This window comes from Ursus arctos, unplaced genomic scaffold (assembly GCF_023065955.2).
Source record: "Ursus arctos isolate Adak ecotype North America unplaced genomic scaffold, UrsArc2.0 scaffold_19, whole genome shotgun sequence".
In the NCBI taxonomy this organism is placed as follows: Eukaryota; Metazoa; Chordata; class Mammalia; order Carnivora; family Ursidae; genus Ursus; species Ursus arctos.
Window position 1 is genome coordinate 38,607,124 of NW_026622863.1, and position 17,512 is coordinate 38,624,635.

The 17,512-nt window shown below is 38.1% G+C and overlaps 1 protein-coding gene across 8 annotated transcripts in view; it reads left to right on the forward strand.

Annotated features, from left to right (window-relative positions):
* ZNF507 (zinc finger protein 507) overlaps positions 1–17,512 on the forward strand; it is a 45,767-nt gene that overhangs the window by 14,662 nt on the left and 13,593 nt on the right. For all 8 annotated transcript variants that reach the window (XM_057314302.1, XM_026484260.4, XM_026484253.4 and 5 more), the window contains one exon: positions 30–144. In XM_057314302.1, coding sequence (XP_057170285.1) covers positions 30–144 — 115 coding nt within the window. The remainder of the gene's footprint in view (positions 1–29; positions 145–17,512) is intronic.

Here is a 17,512-nt window from a genome sequence, read left to right on the forward strand (position 1 = left end):
TCGCTAAAGCTCTCCAACCCCTTGTCTAGGGAATAAGTCTTCAGTCCAGAAACAGTATAGATGTGACGTGTGCGATTATACGAGTACGACATATGTTGGTGTCAGAAACCACAGACGAATCCATAACTCTGACAAGCCATACAGGTAAATGTGATGATCCTAGAGTTTTAATGCTTGTATTAGAATATTTTATAGTAAAGAAAAAAAATAGAAATAATTAAAGATTCATAACACTTGTTTAAACACAAGTTAGGTGCAGAGAAACTCACTGCTTGTTTCATGAGGGTTGTTTAGTTAAGGAATATGAGCTTTAAGCTTGAGTCTTAGGACAGTTGGCATTTCATCTAGTTGAAATGTAGGAAGATAAGCTACGTCTGTCAGTTTGATGCTCTCAGTTTCACGTGGGTATAAATTACCACAGTAATCTTCAGTGCTTAGAGTACGTTTCAGTAATTTGGTGGTTTAACTACTCCATGTTTCAACAAAAGATACTTAAAACTTAAAAGCAATAAAATTCCCCATGAAAGACTCTCTTTTTGAAAATTAAGCTATCATTTAATTTAATTTTGTTACTTGATTTTTCACAAAAGCCTATTCTAATACATATTTTCAGGAAATACGTTCTCAGGTGATCAAGATAGAAAGATGGAAATCATTATTTCTTAAGTACACTTTGGCTCTTGAGAATAAGCTGCGTGTTGTTCATAAGGTAAAAGTACAGACGTGTTTGCAGAAGTTTGTCCAGCTGTCACAGAGCAGTCTGTTCCACTTGCACCCGTAATGGAACATCAGGTTCCTACTCAAAGCTGGACAGTCACCATGACTAGTTATGCTAGGCCAAGGACATGAACTTTTTGAACGGCTTATCAAAACCTGTTTCACGTTTTAACTTCTCTCCCCAGTCTTTATATAGGTATGACACAGTGAGTGTAGGGAAACTTTCCCACTGTATTAGTAGCTAAATGAAAACCTGACAGCCTATGCCTGAAAATGCCATTATTTAACGCTGTAGTTTATGTCTGTATGTGTATGATTTTAAATATATAACATTTGTTTAGTTTGCAAACGTATTTATAATCACTCTTATTTACTCATATTCACTCTTCAGACAGTATATCCATTTGCAAAGTCTCGTAGCTCTATGGAAGGTGTTTGGCCCTGCCTCAGTGTCTATTTTTATTTCAAACATTTTTAAAACTAGGATTCCCTAAAAAAGATTTTTCCCCAGAGTACAATGAAGGCCATTAACAGTTATTAACAATAACTCTGTGCCAGAAACTACAGATGAGGAGTGATAGGTGGTATTTAGCCTGTATCATTTATGATTTACACTAGGAAGTATTTAAAAGAGCATGATGGGAACAGGGAACTCTAGTTCATCTGGTAAGAGGAGAAAGCTTTGCCTTTATATTTTGGGTATCCTTATTTTTAAATGTAATGACATACCATGCCAAATTCATGTGATCCAGGCAAGAATAAAATAACATTCTCTGGGTCTAGAATTAGACTTCTCATTCAGATTCATTGAGATGTATTTATTGAGCAAATACTATGTTCCAGGAGCTGTACTACGCTCTTAGAGTGTAGTCATGATAAAAAGGATAGTATGCCCCTATCATGAAGTTTGTAGATAATAAATAAGTGAACTCTCAAATACGTGATTATGGTAAGTTTATGAAAAATTCTGGGTCTATAGAGGAGAGTTTCACATCTACCTGAGTAGATTAGTCTTACAGCTTAAAGATTAATTTTGATAGTTTTTGGTGTCCTAGAGTTTATGTTTTCTTACGTTCTCAAAATATTCACAGATTCCTAGGTTTGGTTGTGATTGTCCTAGGGTCTTCCTACCAGTGGGCAACACACTATGAGAACTGTCTTCCTCTTAACAACAGAGCAGCATCCGTGTGTTACTTTCCAAGTTCATTCACACTACTCTTTGTCACTGGGTTTGGCCTGAGTGCTTATGTCTTAGAAGAAATGTCGTATGTCCCCCTCCCTGTAATTATAACCAACATTTTCTCATAAGTCTTATTTTCAAACTGTCAAATCTTGTGACTCTTTTTTTAACCTTCTCTAAATACTTTAAATCCACACGGGATTATGAATTAACACCCTGTGTTCCGGTAGGCTTCTAGGACTTTCTCTTCCTTGTCAATACCACTTGCCTTAAGTTAAGCTAGTTAGCATCGCCTTCTTGAGATCTAATTTAATGTAAGTAATCACCATAGTCTTTCTAGCTTACTGCATATATGCTTCATTCAGTTTTGCTGCCTAATACACTTACTGGTCAGAATTTGGACTGCTTTTCTCAGAATCCATGCCCGACATATTTCTGATTACCTACTTTTTGTTAAGAAACATGCTCACCCAGAGCAGTGGTGAGTTTCTTACAGAGTTAGAGTGCCTGGTTGGACAACTTCTAGTCTTTGCACAAGGGCAGAACAGGTGCCTTGGTGTTTTAATGTGCCTGTTATGTAATAGCTTTTCTGCAGTATAACTATTCTTTGCTCGTGTCTTTATTTTTTATGTTGCCATTCCAGTCCTTCACGGAACACATTTGTGTGATCTGGGCGGTACAGCTTCCTGTACTGGTTAAGAGCCCTGGTTCTGGGGCAGATAGTCCTGAGATTGACTCTGAGCTCTCCGACTTCTGGCGTTTATTACCTTGGGGAAGCTAATTCACCCTGCTGTGCTTGGTCTTATCTTTTCTAAAATGACGATAATTAAGGCACCTGCTTTACAGGATAGGCATGAAGACTAAATTAAATACCATATGTAACATAAAATGGTGGCCATCTGATACTCATTGGGCCCAGTTTCTGTCCTCGTGCTCTCTCACTGAGTCATTGTGTAACATCACCTCCCCCACCTCCACCCCCAAAAATGCTATTGACCTCTCCCTTCAGAAACCAACAGGAGTCCTATTTCTGGATAGACAGGCATAGCTTATTTCTTTTACGAGAGAAATGCTATACCCAGGTAGAAATGGTGTCACTCTGAGGCAACCCAGTGTCTTGTGTAGCACTCATGCTTTAGAGTCTCAGGCCTGGCCGCACACCTGTGCCCAGCTGGGTGACCGTGTGGATATTATTCCAGGCTAAGCCTCCTTTCCCATATGAAACTGGGGAGAATACTGCCTGGCTCATAAAGCTTTGTGAGGATTGAGTGAGGTCATATGTGTTAAACACACAGCGTATTTCCTGGTGCGTCGAAGGGGCTGGTTTTCTTCTGCTGCTTCTGCACTTGTAAGGTCATATCAGAAACTCTGTCCTCATCACAGAAGGAAGAGAACTATTTGCCATTCGTCTGTGAAAACAGGGAAAGATGAAAAAGGCATCATCCCACCCCAGTCCTACCAAATGCAGCAAACCTTGTTTTTCAGTGCTTCATTAAGGAACATTCTGTAAACCACATACCTCATGTTTATAACATTGACCCTGCAGTTAAAGGGCTGCATTCAGAATTTTTAAGTAGTAGATCATCCTCAGTTTAGTGTAATATTGCAGTTCTAGAGTTCCCTCTGGATTACATCCCCCAATATCACTTTTGTGACTGACCAGCTGGAGATGGAAGATGGGATGACAACACATTTTCCTCAAGTACCAAGCTTCCTGACTATGTGGCATTGAACCATTCTCCCTTAGAAACACACTTCAGGGCCACCTGGGTGGCTCAGTCCGTTGAGTATCTGACTCTTGATTTCGGCTTGGGTCATGATCTCAGGGTTGTGAGATCGAGCCCCACGTCAGGCTCTGCACCTGGACATGGAGCCTACTTAAGAATCTCCCTCTCCCACTGCCCTCCCCCCCAAAAAAAAAAATTAAAAATGGAAATGAAAAAATAAACACACTTGTTTTGGTCCTTATGTTCTGAAACTACACCATGGCATGGCAAGAGGTAGGAGGGGCAACATGACGAAGGAAGGAATGGGCTGTGGACTAAAGTACTCAATACACTACCTGGCATGTATTAGGTGCTCAGTAAGTGTTGACTGATAGTTATCTGTATACCTCAGTTTTTCTTATCTATGAAATGGCTCTGGTTCTATAAGTTTATTGTGTTTTGAAAATAAATGTACAGTGGCGTTACTATGCTTTTTCTTAAGAAGAGCTGCCCAGATAGGTATGTTGAATTTTTTAAGAGTAGGCCCAAAATACCCAATATTTCCCTAAATGTTTCAAATATACTTTCAGAGTTAGTTTGTTCAAATTAGGAGCTAAACAAGGTCCAAACATTGCATTTAATTGATAAGACTCTTAAGTCTTTCTCTCTTCTAAATGTTTAATACTTTATAATTTAAGGTAGTAGATGTCCTGAAAATTGCACATATTGTAAGTGTACAGCGTGATGGATGGGTCACAAATTAAACTCCTCCGTTTAACTACTCAGACCAAGAAATAAGCCAGTGCCAGCCCCTCTGCAACACCCTCTTTTTGGGGCCTCCCAGGCACGAACTATCTTTCTTCCCCCAGTTTAGTGATATAAAACAGTGGCGGGATGCAGGAAGGGCACTGTAGGAGTGGCTTGTCCCTGTTCCATAAAGTCTGGGGCCTTAGCTCAGACTCCATCTGAAGGCTCCCTCACCAGTCTGATGGTTGATACTGGCTGTTGGCTGGGACCTCGCCCGGGGCACTCAGCTGGAACCCACGCGTGAGTTCTCCATGAGGACATCCCAGCTGTGCTAGTGCCCCAAAGTGAATGCTTAGATTACAAGTAGGCAAGCACCATATCACCTTTTTATGACCTACCCTTGGAAGTTACAGACCATCACTTCCACCAGTTACAGACTTCTTCAGTCTCTCTCTTAATCCGAAGGCATGTTGAATTTCTCAGTCAGTTTTCTTGGCTTGGGGAAACACTCAAGTCTTTGAAAAACTTGGATTTCTATGAAGGAAACATAGCAGATAGTTTAATTTGAAGGAAAACAATATGTTTCATTTTAAAGGAATGAACCAAAGGAGTTTGTTTTTCACAGTGGCGTAAAGGCTTCTTGGGTTCTTCACAAAATTTAAAGTGGCCACTCCTCTGAACCTCAGTTATTTATTCCTGTGAAAACAGGAAACAAATGTGGTAAGATAAACCCTACTGCAGAATTTTTATCGAAATCTTTTTATGCATATTCAAGTCCTACTCAGGTCACTTCAGATCTTATAGAACATCCAGGTTCTTTCTTCTACCTAATCCCTCAAGGCAGTTGTTCCTGATTGAATCAGACCTGGAGTAAGGTCCAAGTATGATCCCAGGCCAGGGAAATAAGGTCACATTCTTATTTTCCTGGGGTTATGGGACTAGAGTAAGTGACCCTTGAGCAATAGGAGAAAGCCTATAGAAAAATTCAGTCTTTGGTTTTTTAGCCAGATCGTGAGAAACATTGGGTTTTCTGATGTGTGTTTTTTCTACACCATCTAGCAGTTAATTCAGTTCTCAGCAGACAGTGACTAGGTGCGGGGTCCTACAAATTGAATCCTGGAGATAGCATCAGATCCCGCTGGTTAGAGGCTCAGTTCCACAAGACTGTCCCCACTTCCACGTTGTCACCTGTGCCCCTAACCAACTGACCATAAATCAGAGGTTTGCTAGACCAGCTCGCAAAACTCAGGAAACCAGTTTACTTGTAAATTACCAGTTTATTTTGAAGGATATTATAAAGGATACAGATGAGCAGCCAGATGAGGAGTTCACAGGAAAGGCCCCGGAGTGGCAGAACTTCCATGCCCTCTCTGGGCACCACTCTCCCAGCACATTAGTGTGGTCACCAACCCAGAAGCCCTCAGAGCATCCTTTTGGGTTTTTCTGGAAACTTCATTACATAGTCAGGATTGGTTCAATCTCCAGCCCCTTTCCTCCCCAGCAAGGGGAGACTGAAAGTTCTAACGCTCCAATCCTATGGTTGGTTCCTCTGGCAACCAGCCCCCATCCTTAGGTTACCTGGAGGGGTTCAGATGTCACCTCATTAACATAACAAAAGATGCGGTGATTGCTCTCCTCACTAAGGAAATTTTAAGGGTTTTGGAACTGTGTGCCAGGAATGGGGACAAAGACCAAATATATATTTCTTCTTAGAACTCACAGTATCACAGGTTTCTCCGTTAGCTTTCTTGTGGTTGCCAAAATCGCTTTCTTGCACTGGGAAGAAATCTCATTTTTCATACAGATATGGATTGTGACTTTATTGGTTAACAGGGAGATAGGGTTCATTCTGGCATTCCAGAGCTTTGGACCAGCCTTATTCAGAGGCTCCACCAGCAATTGATCTGTTAGGGTGCTCACTTGTTTCCTCCGGTCACACGTATACTTTGCCTTGATAGATTTGAATAATTGAAATACCAGATGGGTTTGTCATCAGAGCATCAGGCAGGGCCACTAGTAAACCAAAACAAAACTGTGATAAGTGATGTCATGTAAATGTGCTGCTGCTCCTCTTGTGTCTGTAGGGTTTTGTTTTGGTTTACTTTTTGGGTTTTATTCTTATTTTTTTTCTTTGTTTTTTTCTTCTCTTCTCCCAGCGTACTGGAAATAGGGATGTTGATGGTTTGCTGGTAACATGGTTAGAAATGAACTGTTAGATATAGATAGTCCTGTTTCGAAACATTTTTTTTATGCTTTTTCGAGGTACTACCTGTATTTTGGTCAGGTTGGTATAGGGTCACCTGTTCATTTTCTGACTCATGGCATTTATACTATGAAGATTAATAAAGGGAAGCTTCACTAGAGTGGAGTTGCAGGTTCAGCAGGGGGAGCTCTCATGCCCTACCACTCATGGTCAGTTGCCCACCCCAGCAGGAAGAGAAGGACCTTGCAGGTGGATACTACTTTCCAATCTCAGTAGGAGAAAGAAAGGCTTACCACCTCACTTCCACCCCCAGCCCCCAACAGCACAGGCAGTGAGAGATGGTCATAGCTCAGCCAATGAAAAGCCAGTATGCTTCCAGCTCCCCATTTACCCCAATGGATTTTTTGTTTATAACAGCCTTCCTAACTTCCTGCTTTCCTCTGTAAAAGGGCATCCCTATCCTTTGTTCAGAAGGTTTTGCCAAAGCTCGCTTGCCCTGGATTGCAATTCTGTGTTATTACCAAATAAACCCATTTTTTCCTTATAAGTAACTGGCAGCTTTTTTTTTTTTTTTTTTAGGTTAACAGTACCTTCATGAAAGAAGATAGACAATAAGTAAACAACATAATTTCAGAAAATAAGTGTATAGTAAGCAAAGTGAATAAAACAAAGTGATGGTATAATAATAGTTCGCTCTCATTTTTATAAACTCAGAGAATTTGGTTTGCATCATGGGATTGTATAGGGAGAATGCAGATGGAATGGAAAGTGGGAGAATAGTGCTTTAGTTAAAGGAAACCTATTCTTAAAAAGCAGGTAGAAATAGGTATAAGCTGCCTGTACGTTACTGTGAAGTTGAGGTTCTCCTGTAGTATCCCTCTCCTCTAATCAGTTGAAAATCATTTTAATAAGTGTTTAACCTTATTTACCGATTAACCAATTTTTTCCCCACTTTTTTCACAAGCAGATCTTTCAGTGAATATTTACCATTGTGAGTGTTCCTTCGGAATAACCTTTCTACTGACCTGAGGTCGATGCTCCTAGAATTAAGGCTTAGTCATTCCATACACTGCTCTTTCTCTCTCTCTCTCTCTCTTCCTCTCTTAGAGAAGTTTTTTAAGGACTTCTTCATATTAAAAGATATTGAGGGGCTTCTGGTTGGCTCAGTCGGTTAAGCACCCAACTGTCGATTTAGGCTTAGTTCGTGATTTCAGGGTTGCAAGCTCTGCATTGGGCTCTGTGCTGGGTGTAGAGCCTGCTTGGGATTCTCTCTCCCCCCTCGACTCTCCACCCCTCCAAGCACGCACGCTCTCTCTCTCTCAAAAAAAAAAAAAAAAATTTTTTCCATAGTAAAAAATTTTGTTTAAATGGTTATTGAATTTCTTTAGATTAAGTTTCAGCAACAGCAGTGAAAATATGACTTCTCTTCTGATCTTTTCAAATGGTGAATGATAATAATAAATTTCCTAATATTGAATTCTCTGTATTCCTGGAATAAGCCTCCCTTGGTCACAGTATATTACTCCTTTAATAAACTGTAAGAATCTCTTTGCCAGCATTTTATTCAGGATAATCTGCATTGATATCCGTAACTGAGATTTGGGATGTAGTTTTTTTTTCAGTTGCCCTTGCCAAGTTTCAGTATTAGTGTGATTCTAACTTTGTAAAAAGACTGAACAACTTTTCAAAAAACCCTCTGGAACTTGAAGGCACAAGCTAATTTGAATACAAAGAAACTGGCTATTTTCCACTGAGTTTAAACATTCGACCTGGTGGTCCTTGAAAAGAACATTGATATTTCATTTCTTTTCCTAATTTCTATTCTTAAGTATATTCTAAAAGAAAAAACATATACTGGGGCAAATATTAGAGCTTATGGGCAATGTTCTCAGTGACTTTTTGTATCAAAAGCCTTAAGTGCGTAAAATTCTTAATATATGATTGTCAACCTTTTTTAATAGTCTTTAATTTTTAGAGCCGTTTAAGTTCACTGTAATATTGAGCAGAAGTACAAAGACTTCCCATATACTCCCTGTCCCAAACAGTTATAGCCTCTTCCATTATCAACATTCTCCACCAGAGTGGTATATTCATTACAACTGATGACCCTGCACTGACAAATCATTATCATCCAAAGTCCATAGTTTACATTAGAGTTCACTTTTGGCGCTGTACATTCTGTGTGTTTGAACAAATTTATAATGACGTGTATCCACCATTATAGTAATACATTATCATGCAGAGTAGTTTCACAGCCCTAAAAGTCCCCTGTGCTCCACCTGTTCTTCTCCCCTCCCCCCCCACACACACACGCACAACACACTCCAAACTCCTAGTGACCACTGATCTCTTAACTGATTCCATAGTTGTATAGTGTCAGTTCTTCAATATTTGTCGGCTATTCTGGATCTTTTGCCTAACCATACAAACTTGAGAGGCAATAACAGCAGAATGACTTGCTGGGATTTTTATTGGGATCACATTGAATATATAGATCAAGTTCGAAAGAACTGACATGTTGATAATATTGAGTCCTCCTATCCATGACTGTAGAATATCTCTCCATTTACTTAGATCTTTGATTTCTTTATCAGAGTTTTATAGTTGTCCTCAGAGTATTTATACATATCTTTTGTTAAAATTAGGTATTTCATTTTGGGAGTGCCAATGTAAATGGTATTGTGCTTTTAATTTCAAATACCACCTGTTCATTACAGGAATATAGAAAAGTGATTGACTTTTATGTATATTAACCATATATCCTGCAGTCTTGCTATAATTGCTTATTAGTTCCAGGAGTTTTTTGGTCCATTCTTTTGGCTTTTCTACATAGACCATAATGTCATCTGCAAAGACAGGTTTTTTTTCCTTTCCCAATCTGTTATCTTTTATTTCTTTTTCTTGCCATATTACATTAGCTAGGGCTTCAAGTACAGTGTTGAAAAGGAGTGGTGAGAGGGGATATCCATCTCTTGTTCCTAAACTTAGCAGGAAAGCTTCCAGTTCCTCATCAAGTATGACATTAGCTGTATGTTTACTGTAGATATTCTTTATCCATTTGAAGAAGTTCCTAGTTTGCTGGAAGCTTTTATCATGAATGAGTGTTGGATTTTGTCAAATGCTTTTTCAGCATCTATTGATATGATCACATTTTTCTTTACCTGTTAATGAAGTAGATTACATTGATTTTCGAATATTGAACCAGGCTTGCATACCTGGGATAAATCTCACTTGGTTGTGGTATACAATTTTTTTATACATTCTTGGATTCAGTTTACTAATATTTTGTTGAGGATTTTTGCATCCATAGTCATGAGAGGTATTGGGCTATAGTTTTGTTTTTTCTTATAATGTCTTTGTCTGGTTATTAGAGTAATGCCAACTTCATAGAATGAGTTAAGAAGTATTCCCTCTCCTTCTATCTTCTGAAAGAAATTATAGAGAATTGGTATAATTTCTGTCTAAATATTTGATAGAATTCACCAGTGAACCTGTCTGGACATAGTGCTTTCTGTTTTGGAAGATAATAAATAAATAAATAATAAATTAAATAATAAATAATAAATTATTGATTTAATTTCCTTTTTTTTTATATTATTTTTTTAAGTAGGCTCCATGCCCAATCTGGAGCTTGAACCTGAGATTAAGAGTCGCATGCTGTACAAACTGAGCCAGCCAGGCACTCCCAATTATTAATTTAATTTCTTTAATAGTTACAGGATCTCCAAATTGTCTTGTTCTTTCTTGTGTGGGTTTTGGCAGATTGTCTTTCAAGAAGTCTGTTTCACCTAGGTTACCAAACTTATGAGCATAGAGTTGTTCATATTATTCCTTGATTACCCTTTAATATCTATGAGATCTGTGGTGATATCCCGTCTTTCATTTCTGGTATTAATCACTTTTGTCCTCTCTTTCCTTGTTAAGTAGACTGGTTACTTACTGACTTTTGATCTTTTCAAAGAACCAGCTTTTGGTTTCGTCGTATTCTCAGTTGATTTCCTGATTTCAGTTTCATTGATTTCTGCTCTAATTTTATTGTTTTTTTCCTACTTACTTGGATTTAATATGCTCTAGTTCTCTAAGGTGAAAACTTAAATGACTGATTTTAGATTTTTCTTTTTTTCTAATATATGCATTCAGTGCTATCAGTTTCCCTCCAAGCACTGCTTGCCGCATTCCACACATTTTGGTGAGTTGCTTTTTCATTAGTTCAAAATACTATAAAATTTTTCTTCACGTTTCTCCTTTGCATTATTTATAAGTGTGTTGTTTAATCTCCAGGTATCTTTGTTATTCTACCTTAATTCCATTGTGGTTTGAGAGCAGACGTTGCAGGATTTCTCTTCTGTTAAATTTGTTCAGGTGTGTTATGGCCAAAAATGAGATCTGTTTTGGTGCATATTCGTGAGTTTGAGAATTTGTATTCTGCTGTTGTTGGGTGAATTAATGTATAGGTGTCAGTTATATCCAGCTGATTGATGGTGGTATTGAGTTCAGTTATGTCTGCTGGATCTATTTATGATAGAGAGGTGTTTCAGTCTTCAACCACAATAGTGGACTCATCTGTTCCTTCTTGCAGTTCTGTCAGTTTTTGCCTCACGTAGTTTTATCCTTTGTTGTTTGGCACATCGTGCTAACGATCGTCTGTCTTGGAGAGTTGACCCCTTTATCATTATGTGATGCCCCTCTTTTTACTTGATCGCTTTTCTTTACTCTGAAGTCTGCCTTGTCTAAAACGAATATAGCTACTCTTGCTTTCTTTTAATTAGTGTTAGTGTGGTGTATGTATCTCCATCCATCTACTTTTCATCTGTATTTATATTTAAAATGGATTTCTTATAGACAACATGTGGTTGATTCTTGTTTTTAGTACGCTCGCAACAATCTCTTTTTGTTGGTGTTGTTAGACCACTGACGTTCAGAATTATTGTTGATATCATTGAATTTCTGTCTACCATATTTACTATTGTTGCCTTTGTTCTTTGTTCCTATTTTTTTCTTCTGCTCTTTTTCTGCTGTTTGTGTTTTTGATTGAGGATGTGATATGATTTCATTTTCTTTCCTTTCTTAGCATATCAGTTATATTTCTTTTTTTACTCTTTATTAGTGGTTTCCCTAGACTTTGGAATATACATTCACAACTAATCCAGATCCACATTCAAATAACATTATACCAACTTCATGGGTAGTACAAGTACCTTATAATAAAATAATCCTAAATCTTCTGTCCCTTCCCTTGTATCATTTCTGTCATTAATTTCATTTATATATAAGGTTGTGTGTGTGTGTGTGTGTGTGTGTGTACACATACATAAGCATATATAATCAGGTACATTGTTGCTATTATTTTGAACAAACTGCTATTAGATCAATTAAGAATAAGAAAAATGAGGATTTTTTAAAAATTTTCCCTCAGGCCTTCTCTGAAGCTCTCTTTCCTTATGTACATTCAGGTTTCTGGCCTATATTATTTTCCTTCTTTCTGAAGAACTTCTTTTAACATTTCTTGGAAAGACAATTTCTTGCTGGTCTACTGGCAGCAAAGTGCTTCAGTTTTTTTGTTTGTGTAAGAAAGTCTTTATTTACTTTTCAAGAACACTTGTGCTGGCTACAGAATTATAGGTGGTTTTTTCCCTCAATACTTGAAATATTTCACTCCATTCTCTTGTTTGCCTGGTGTCTGAGAAGTCAGATGTAATTCTTACCTTCACTCTTTTATAGGTAAAGTATTTTTTCCCTCTGGCTTTTCAGGATTTTGTTTTATTTTTTGTAGTTCAAAAATGATATGCCTACATGTAGTTTTTCTGCTATTTATTCTGCTTGGTGTTCTCTGAGCTTCCTGGACTTGCAGTTTGGTGTCTGACATTAATTTGGGGAAATTCTCAATTATTATTGTTTCGTATCTTCTGTTCTTTCTCTTTTCTTCTCTATTCCCGGTACATGCATATTACACCTTCTTTGGTTGTATATTTTGTTTGTTTTTTCCAGTCTCTCTTCTGTTTTCTTTCCAGTTTTGGAGATTGTTACTGAGACACCATTAAGCTCAGAAATTCTTTCCTCAGTCATGTCGAGTTTACTAATAAGCCCATTAAAGGCAATCTTCATTTTTGTTACATATTTTTTTATCTCTAGCATTTTTTTTTTTGGTGGTTAGACTTTTCATCTCTCTGCTTTCATTACCCATCTGTTATTACACACTGTATTGTATTTATTAGCACTCTCAGCATATTAATCATAGTTGTTTTAAATCACCAGTCTGAAAATTCCAATCAGTATCCTACCACATATGAGTCTTGTTCTGATGCTTGCTGTGTCTCTCTAAACTTTGGTTTTTACCTCTTAATATGTCTTGTAGTTTTTTCTTGATAGCCAGGCATGATGTGCTAGGTAAAAGGCAGTGCTGTAAATAGACCTTTAGTAGTGGGTAATATGTGGGGGAAGGGGAAGCGTTCTGTAGTCCTGTGACATGAGGTATCAGTTTTTTTAGTGAGTCTGTGCCTGCAGACAGAACTTCATGTGTGCTTCCAGTCCGCCACCTTTGCAGAACAAGACAGCTAGAGTGGGCATTTGCCTTCCCTCAGGCCAGTGATGCTTCAGTAAACTCCAGCAGGTTAGGCTCTGGTTAGTTTGTCCTAGGCGTAGATCTTATCAAGGACAGAATGCTTTGGCATATTGTGAAGTGGTTCTTTTACCCCGCCATCTGGCAAAATGTCAGTTTTTAGAATTATATTTTTTGCATAACATGATAGGGAATGTGGATGGAATTTCACCAGTTCCATCAGGGATGGAATTGTGGGCAGCCATAAATATTTTATTGTAGAAAATTTAAGTTATATTGAGGAATATTAACAAAATAGTTAACCTGCATGATCCTAGTTTTATAAATAAATGTATATTAAGATTGGGAAGCACACCTCAAAATGATAATATTGGTTACATTAGAAGTTAAGCTATAAGTGATTTTTGTTTTCTTTGTATATTTTTGTATATTTCTAATTTCCTACAGTAAAATTTGAAATCAGGAAATAAGTTATTTATAGAAATAAAGCAGTTCAGGGCACCGAGTGGCTGAGTCTGTTAAGCATCCAACTCTTGATTTCGGCTCAGGTCATGATCTCAGGGTCGTGAGATCAAGCCCCACATTGGGCTCCACACTCAGCGGGGAGTCTGCTTGGATTCTCCCTCTCCCTCCCCTCCCCCCACAAGCTCTCTCTCTCACTCTATTTCTCTAAAATAAATAAGTCTTTAAAGAAGGAAGGGAGGGAAGAAAAGAGAAAAAGAAAAGAAAAAAAAGAAAGTTCATTCAGCACCTAAATCTTGGTTTCTGATACCAGTAAAAGGAACAAGAGAAATGGCGTAGAGAAATGATTGATCTATGTAGGTAGATAAGTAAGCCTGGAGCGTCTTGCAGTGCCATAAAGTAAGGGAAGTGCTCAACAAACAAAACAATGAGAGTAGGTCAACAGGACATAGGAGCCCTCAGTGATTTCAGCAATAAAATAAATAATGTAGTATTGAATTATATCCCAGAGTATAAAATATCCAGCAGTCCATACTGACGTTAATGATTGAATAAATAAATGGATGAGAATAGAGAAAGCTCCTGTGCAAAATTCCCAATGATTTATATAGATACTCTGCTGGCAGGAGGTGGACTATAATCCCCACTCCGTAAGTGAAGTGTGGGTTGGATGTTGTGATTTTCTTCCAAAGTGTGCCGCGTGGAAAGGGGATAAGGAAGCATAACTTTTCTGTGGAGAAACTTGATCTCAAGGTCAGCATCAACAGTGTTAAGTCATGTCATGACCGTATTATGTGATGAGAATGGCACTATACCACTTGGTCTTCCTCCCCCCAGGAGCCCATTACCCTGGTCGAAACATGAGAAAGACATCAGACATACCCAAATTGAGGGACATTGTACAAAATACTTGACCAATATTAGTATTCCTCAAGTGTGTCATGGCCATTAAAAACAAAGAAAGTCTGAGAAAGCGTTAAAGTCTAGAAGATCCAAAGGATATATCATGATTAAATGTAGCAAGGTGTCCTGGATAGGATTCTAGAATAGAAAAAGAAAAAAACTAAGGAAATCTGAATAAAGTATGAACTTTAGTTAATAATAACATATCAACTTCGGCTTCTTATTCATGATAGATATACTTTAGCAGTAAAAGATGTTAACAATAGGAGAAGCTCAACTTTTTTGTAAAACTATTCTAAAGTTAGTTTTTTTTAATTAATTATTTAACTGAATAATTCACCACCTTTATTTTTAAAAGGTTTGAGTAACATTGGAGATGTTCCATGGGGTAAATTTGCAATTTCTGATGTTTTTTGACCCATTTTTCTCGAAGTATGAAATTCTCATTGCATAAGACTGATTTCTCATTCAGAGAACCCTTTGATGTGCAGCATTCTGTGGTTCCTCTGGGTACGGAATTTTCCAGTGAGGTTTCAGGGCAGGAGTCTTAATATATATAAGGAGACAAGTAATCTGAAGAGTCAAGAGTTTATGTATGTTTCCCCCTTTTCTAATATAAATATAAAGGTGTGTATCTTATAAATTACCATGGAAGTGTTTGACATGCGTAAAGGCATTGTGTTTGGTGAAAGTACTGGGTGGGAATGAGTGGGCATCTCTTGGCCGTGGCCCTTTCACCCGCACTTGCCCGGTGTGGACCTGGAGTGGTGCAGGGCAGTGTCTCCTTTCAGGGGACCAGTCCAGAAACACTTGAGCCGGGGACTATACCCAGAGCACACTCACCCCACCATTTAATGAGTATAGTTGGCTGTGGACACTGAGCTTAATGGCATGGAGGTAGGAGTGATCACCAACTGCCAGCCCTTTTCTGCATGTTAGTGAAAAGATTCATTGAGATGTGTCAAAAAAAGTACTGCATCTCACGGGGCGCCTGGGTGGCTCAATCGGTTAAGCGTCCGACTCTTGATTTCGGCTCAGGTCTTGATCTCAGCGTCGTAAGTTCAAGCCCCTCATTGGGCTCCACACTGGGTGTGGAGCCTACTTTAAAAAAAAAAAAAAGTACTGCATCCCGGATATAATGGGCAAAGTAAAATGATTTAAGGTTGATTTTCTGTGTGTGGCCAATAGTAAAATTATTATGCAAGCTATAAAGTCTTAGAGAGAATGGGATAAAGTTTTAAAATATTTTAAATAATTAAACCTTTCAAACATCTTACCACATTTTGAAGAAATAAAACAGGGACAGCTAAAACTTCTTCCTTTCCTTCCCATAGTCCTGATACTAATATGTATCATTTCCTGGCTTTTTCTTTTTCAAGACTTTACTCTGTGTGTGTGTGTGTGTGTGTGTGTGCGCGCGCGCGCATGTGTGTACATGTATTAATATATACGGGTTTTAGTATTTTCACAATTTTTTTAAATGACATACTAAACAAATTGTTACTTTGTCTTTTCATTGATCATTATTAATATTGGTTCATGGTGATAAGTAAACATCTAGTTCTTTCATTTTAGGCAGAGTATAATGTGCCTTTATATGAAAATAAACCATTTTATTTCCATTTTCCTGTGGGAAAACAGTGGCTGTGAGTTGCATCCTTTTTTTTTTTTTCCAACTGTTCATGGCTACAGTGATGATTGTTGTATATGTGCCCTTGTGAACACATGTAAGACTATCTTTAGGGTAGCCCCCTAGAACTAGAACACAGGGTCACGGATGTGTGCCTCTTTGGTCTTAACACAGTTGCTCTTCAGGGTGCTTGTATTTACATACCTGCAATTTGTGCATTTCCATTTCTTCACATTGTACAAAAATGACATTATCAGACTTCTCATTTCTGTCAGGCTTGTGGGCATAATGCATTTTTCTGCTTATTAATGAAAATTTTACATCTTTTTTATGTTTGACTTTATGGAGGTTCTTCCAAGAATTGCCCATTTATTACCTTTAAATGGCCTGTTTGTTTGGTTTTTTTTTGTTTTTTTTTAAGGTAAAAGGCCCTACACTCACCTTGGACTTGATGCGTCAGGACATGTAATAAAAGCTAATACTGCTGCATCCATCATAAAGTTGAAGGTGGCTTAGAGGGAGAGTTTAGACCTTGCCTGTTTCATTGTCAAATTTACTTATGCCTTTTTATTTTCTTTGCACTTCATTATTAGTGACCATGTCTCCTATTGTTGTGAAGAGTTCAGATAAGTTGCCTGATTTGTTAGGCTTCTACTTACGTAGTTAACAAAAATTTCTTCTACGGAGTACCTTTGCAGGGCACCCGGCTGGTTCATTCGGTAGAGCACGCGACTCTTGGTCTCGGGGTTGGGAGTTCGAGCCCCACGTTGAGTATAGAGATTAATTAAAAATAAAATCTTAAAAAATAAAGATAACATAAAAAGGTAAACATAATTTTACCGTACACTCCAGGAGTTGTGTTCCTGGGTATTGACCCAAAAGATGAAAATTCCTATCCTTCCAAAAAGCTGCACATAGATGTTTACATCAACTTTATTCATGATCGCCAAAATGTAGAAGCAGCCAAGATCCCCTTCAGTAGGCGAGTGGATAAACAAATTGTGGTACGTCGGACAGTGGAATATTATTTGGTGATAAGAAGAGAGCTATCAGGCCATGAAAAGACATGAAGGAACTTTAAATGCATATGGCTAAATAAAACCAGTCCAAAAAGGCTACACACTGTACGACTCCCAACGATGTGACATTCTGGAAAAGGCAAAATTGTGCAGACAGTAAAAGAATCAGTGATTGCCAGGGATTAAGGGGGTGGGAGGGGTGAACACACAGAACACAGAGGATATTTCAGGCAGGGAAATTACCCTTTATGATTTGTCATGGTAGATACATGACATAATGCATTGTCAGAACACACAGAACTGTGTAACCCCAACAGTCAGCGGTTAATAATGTTGTATCCATTTTGGTTCGCCATTTGTAACAGATACTCCACACCGTTTCGAGA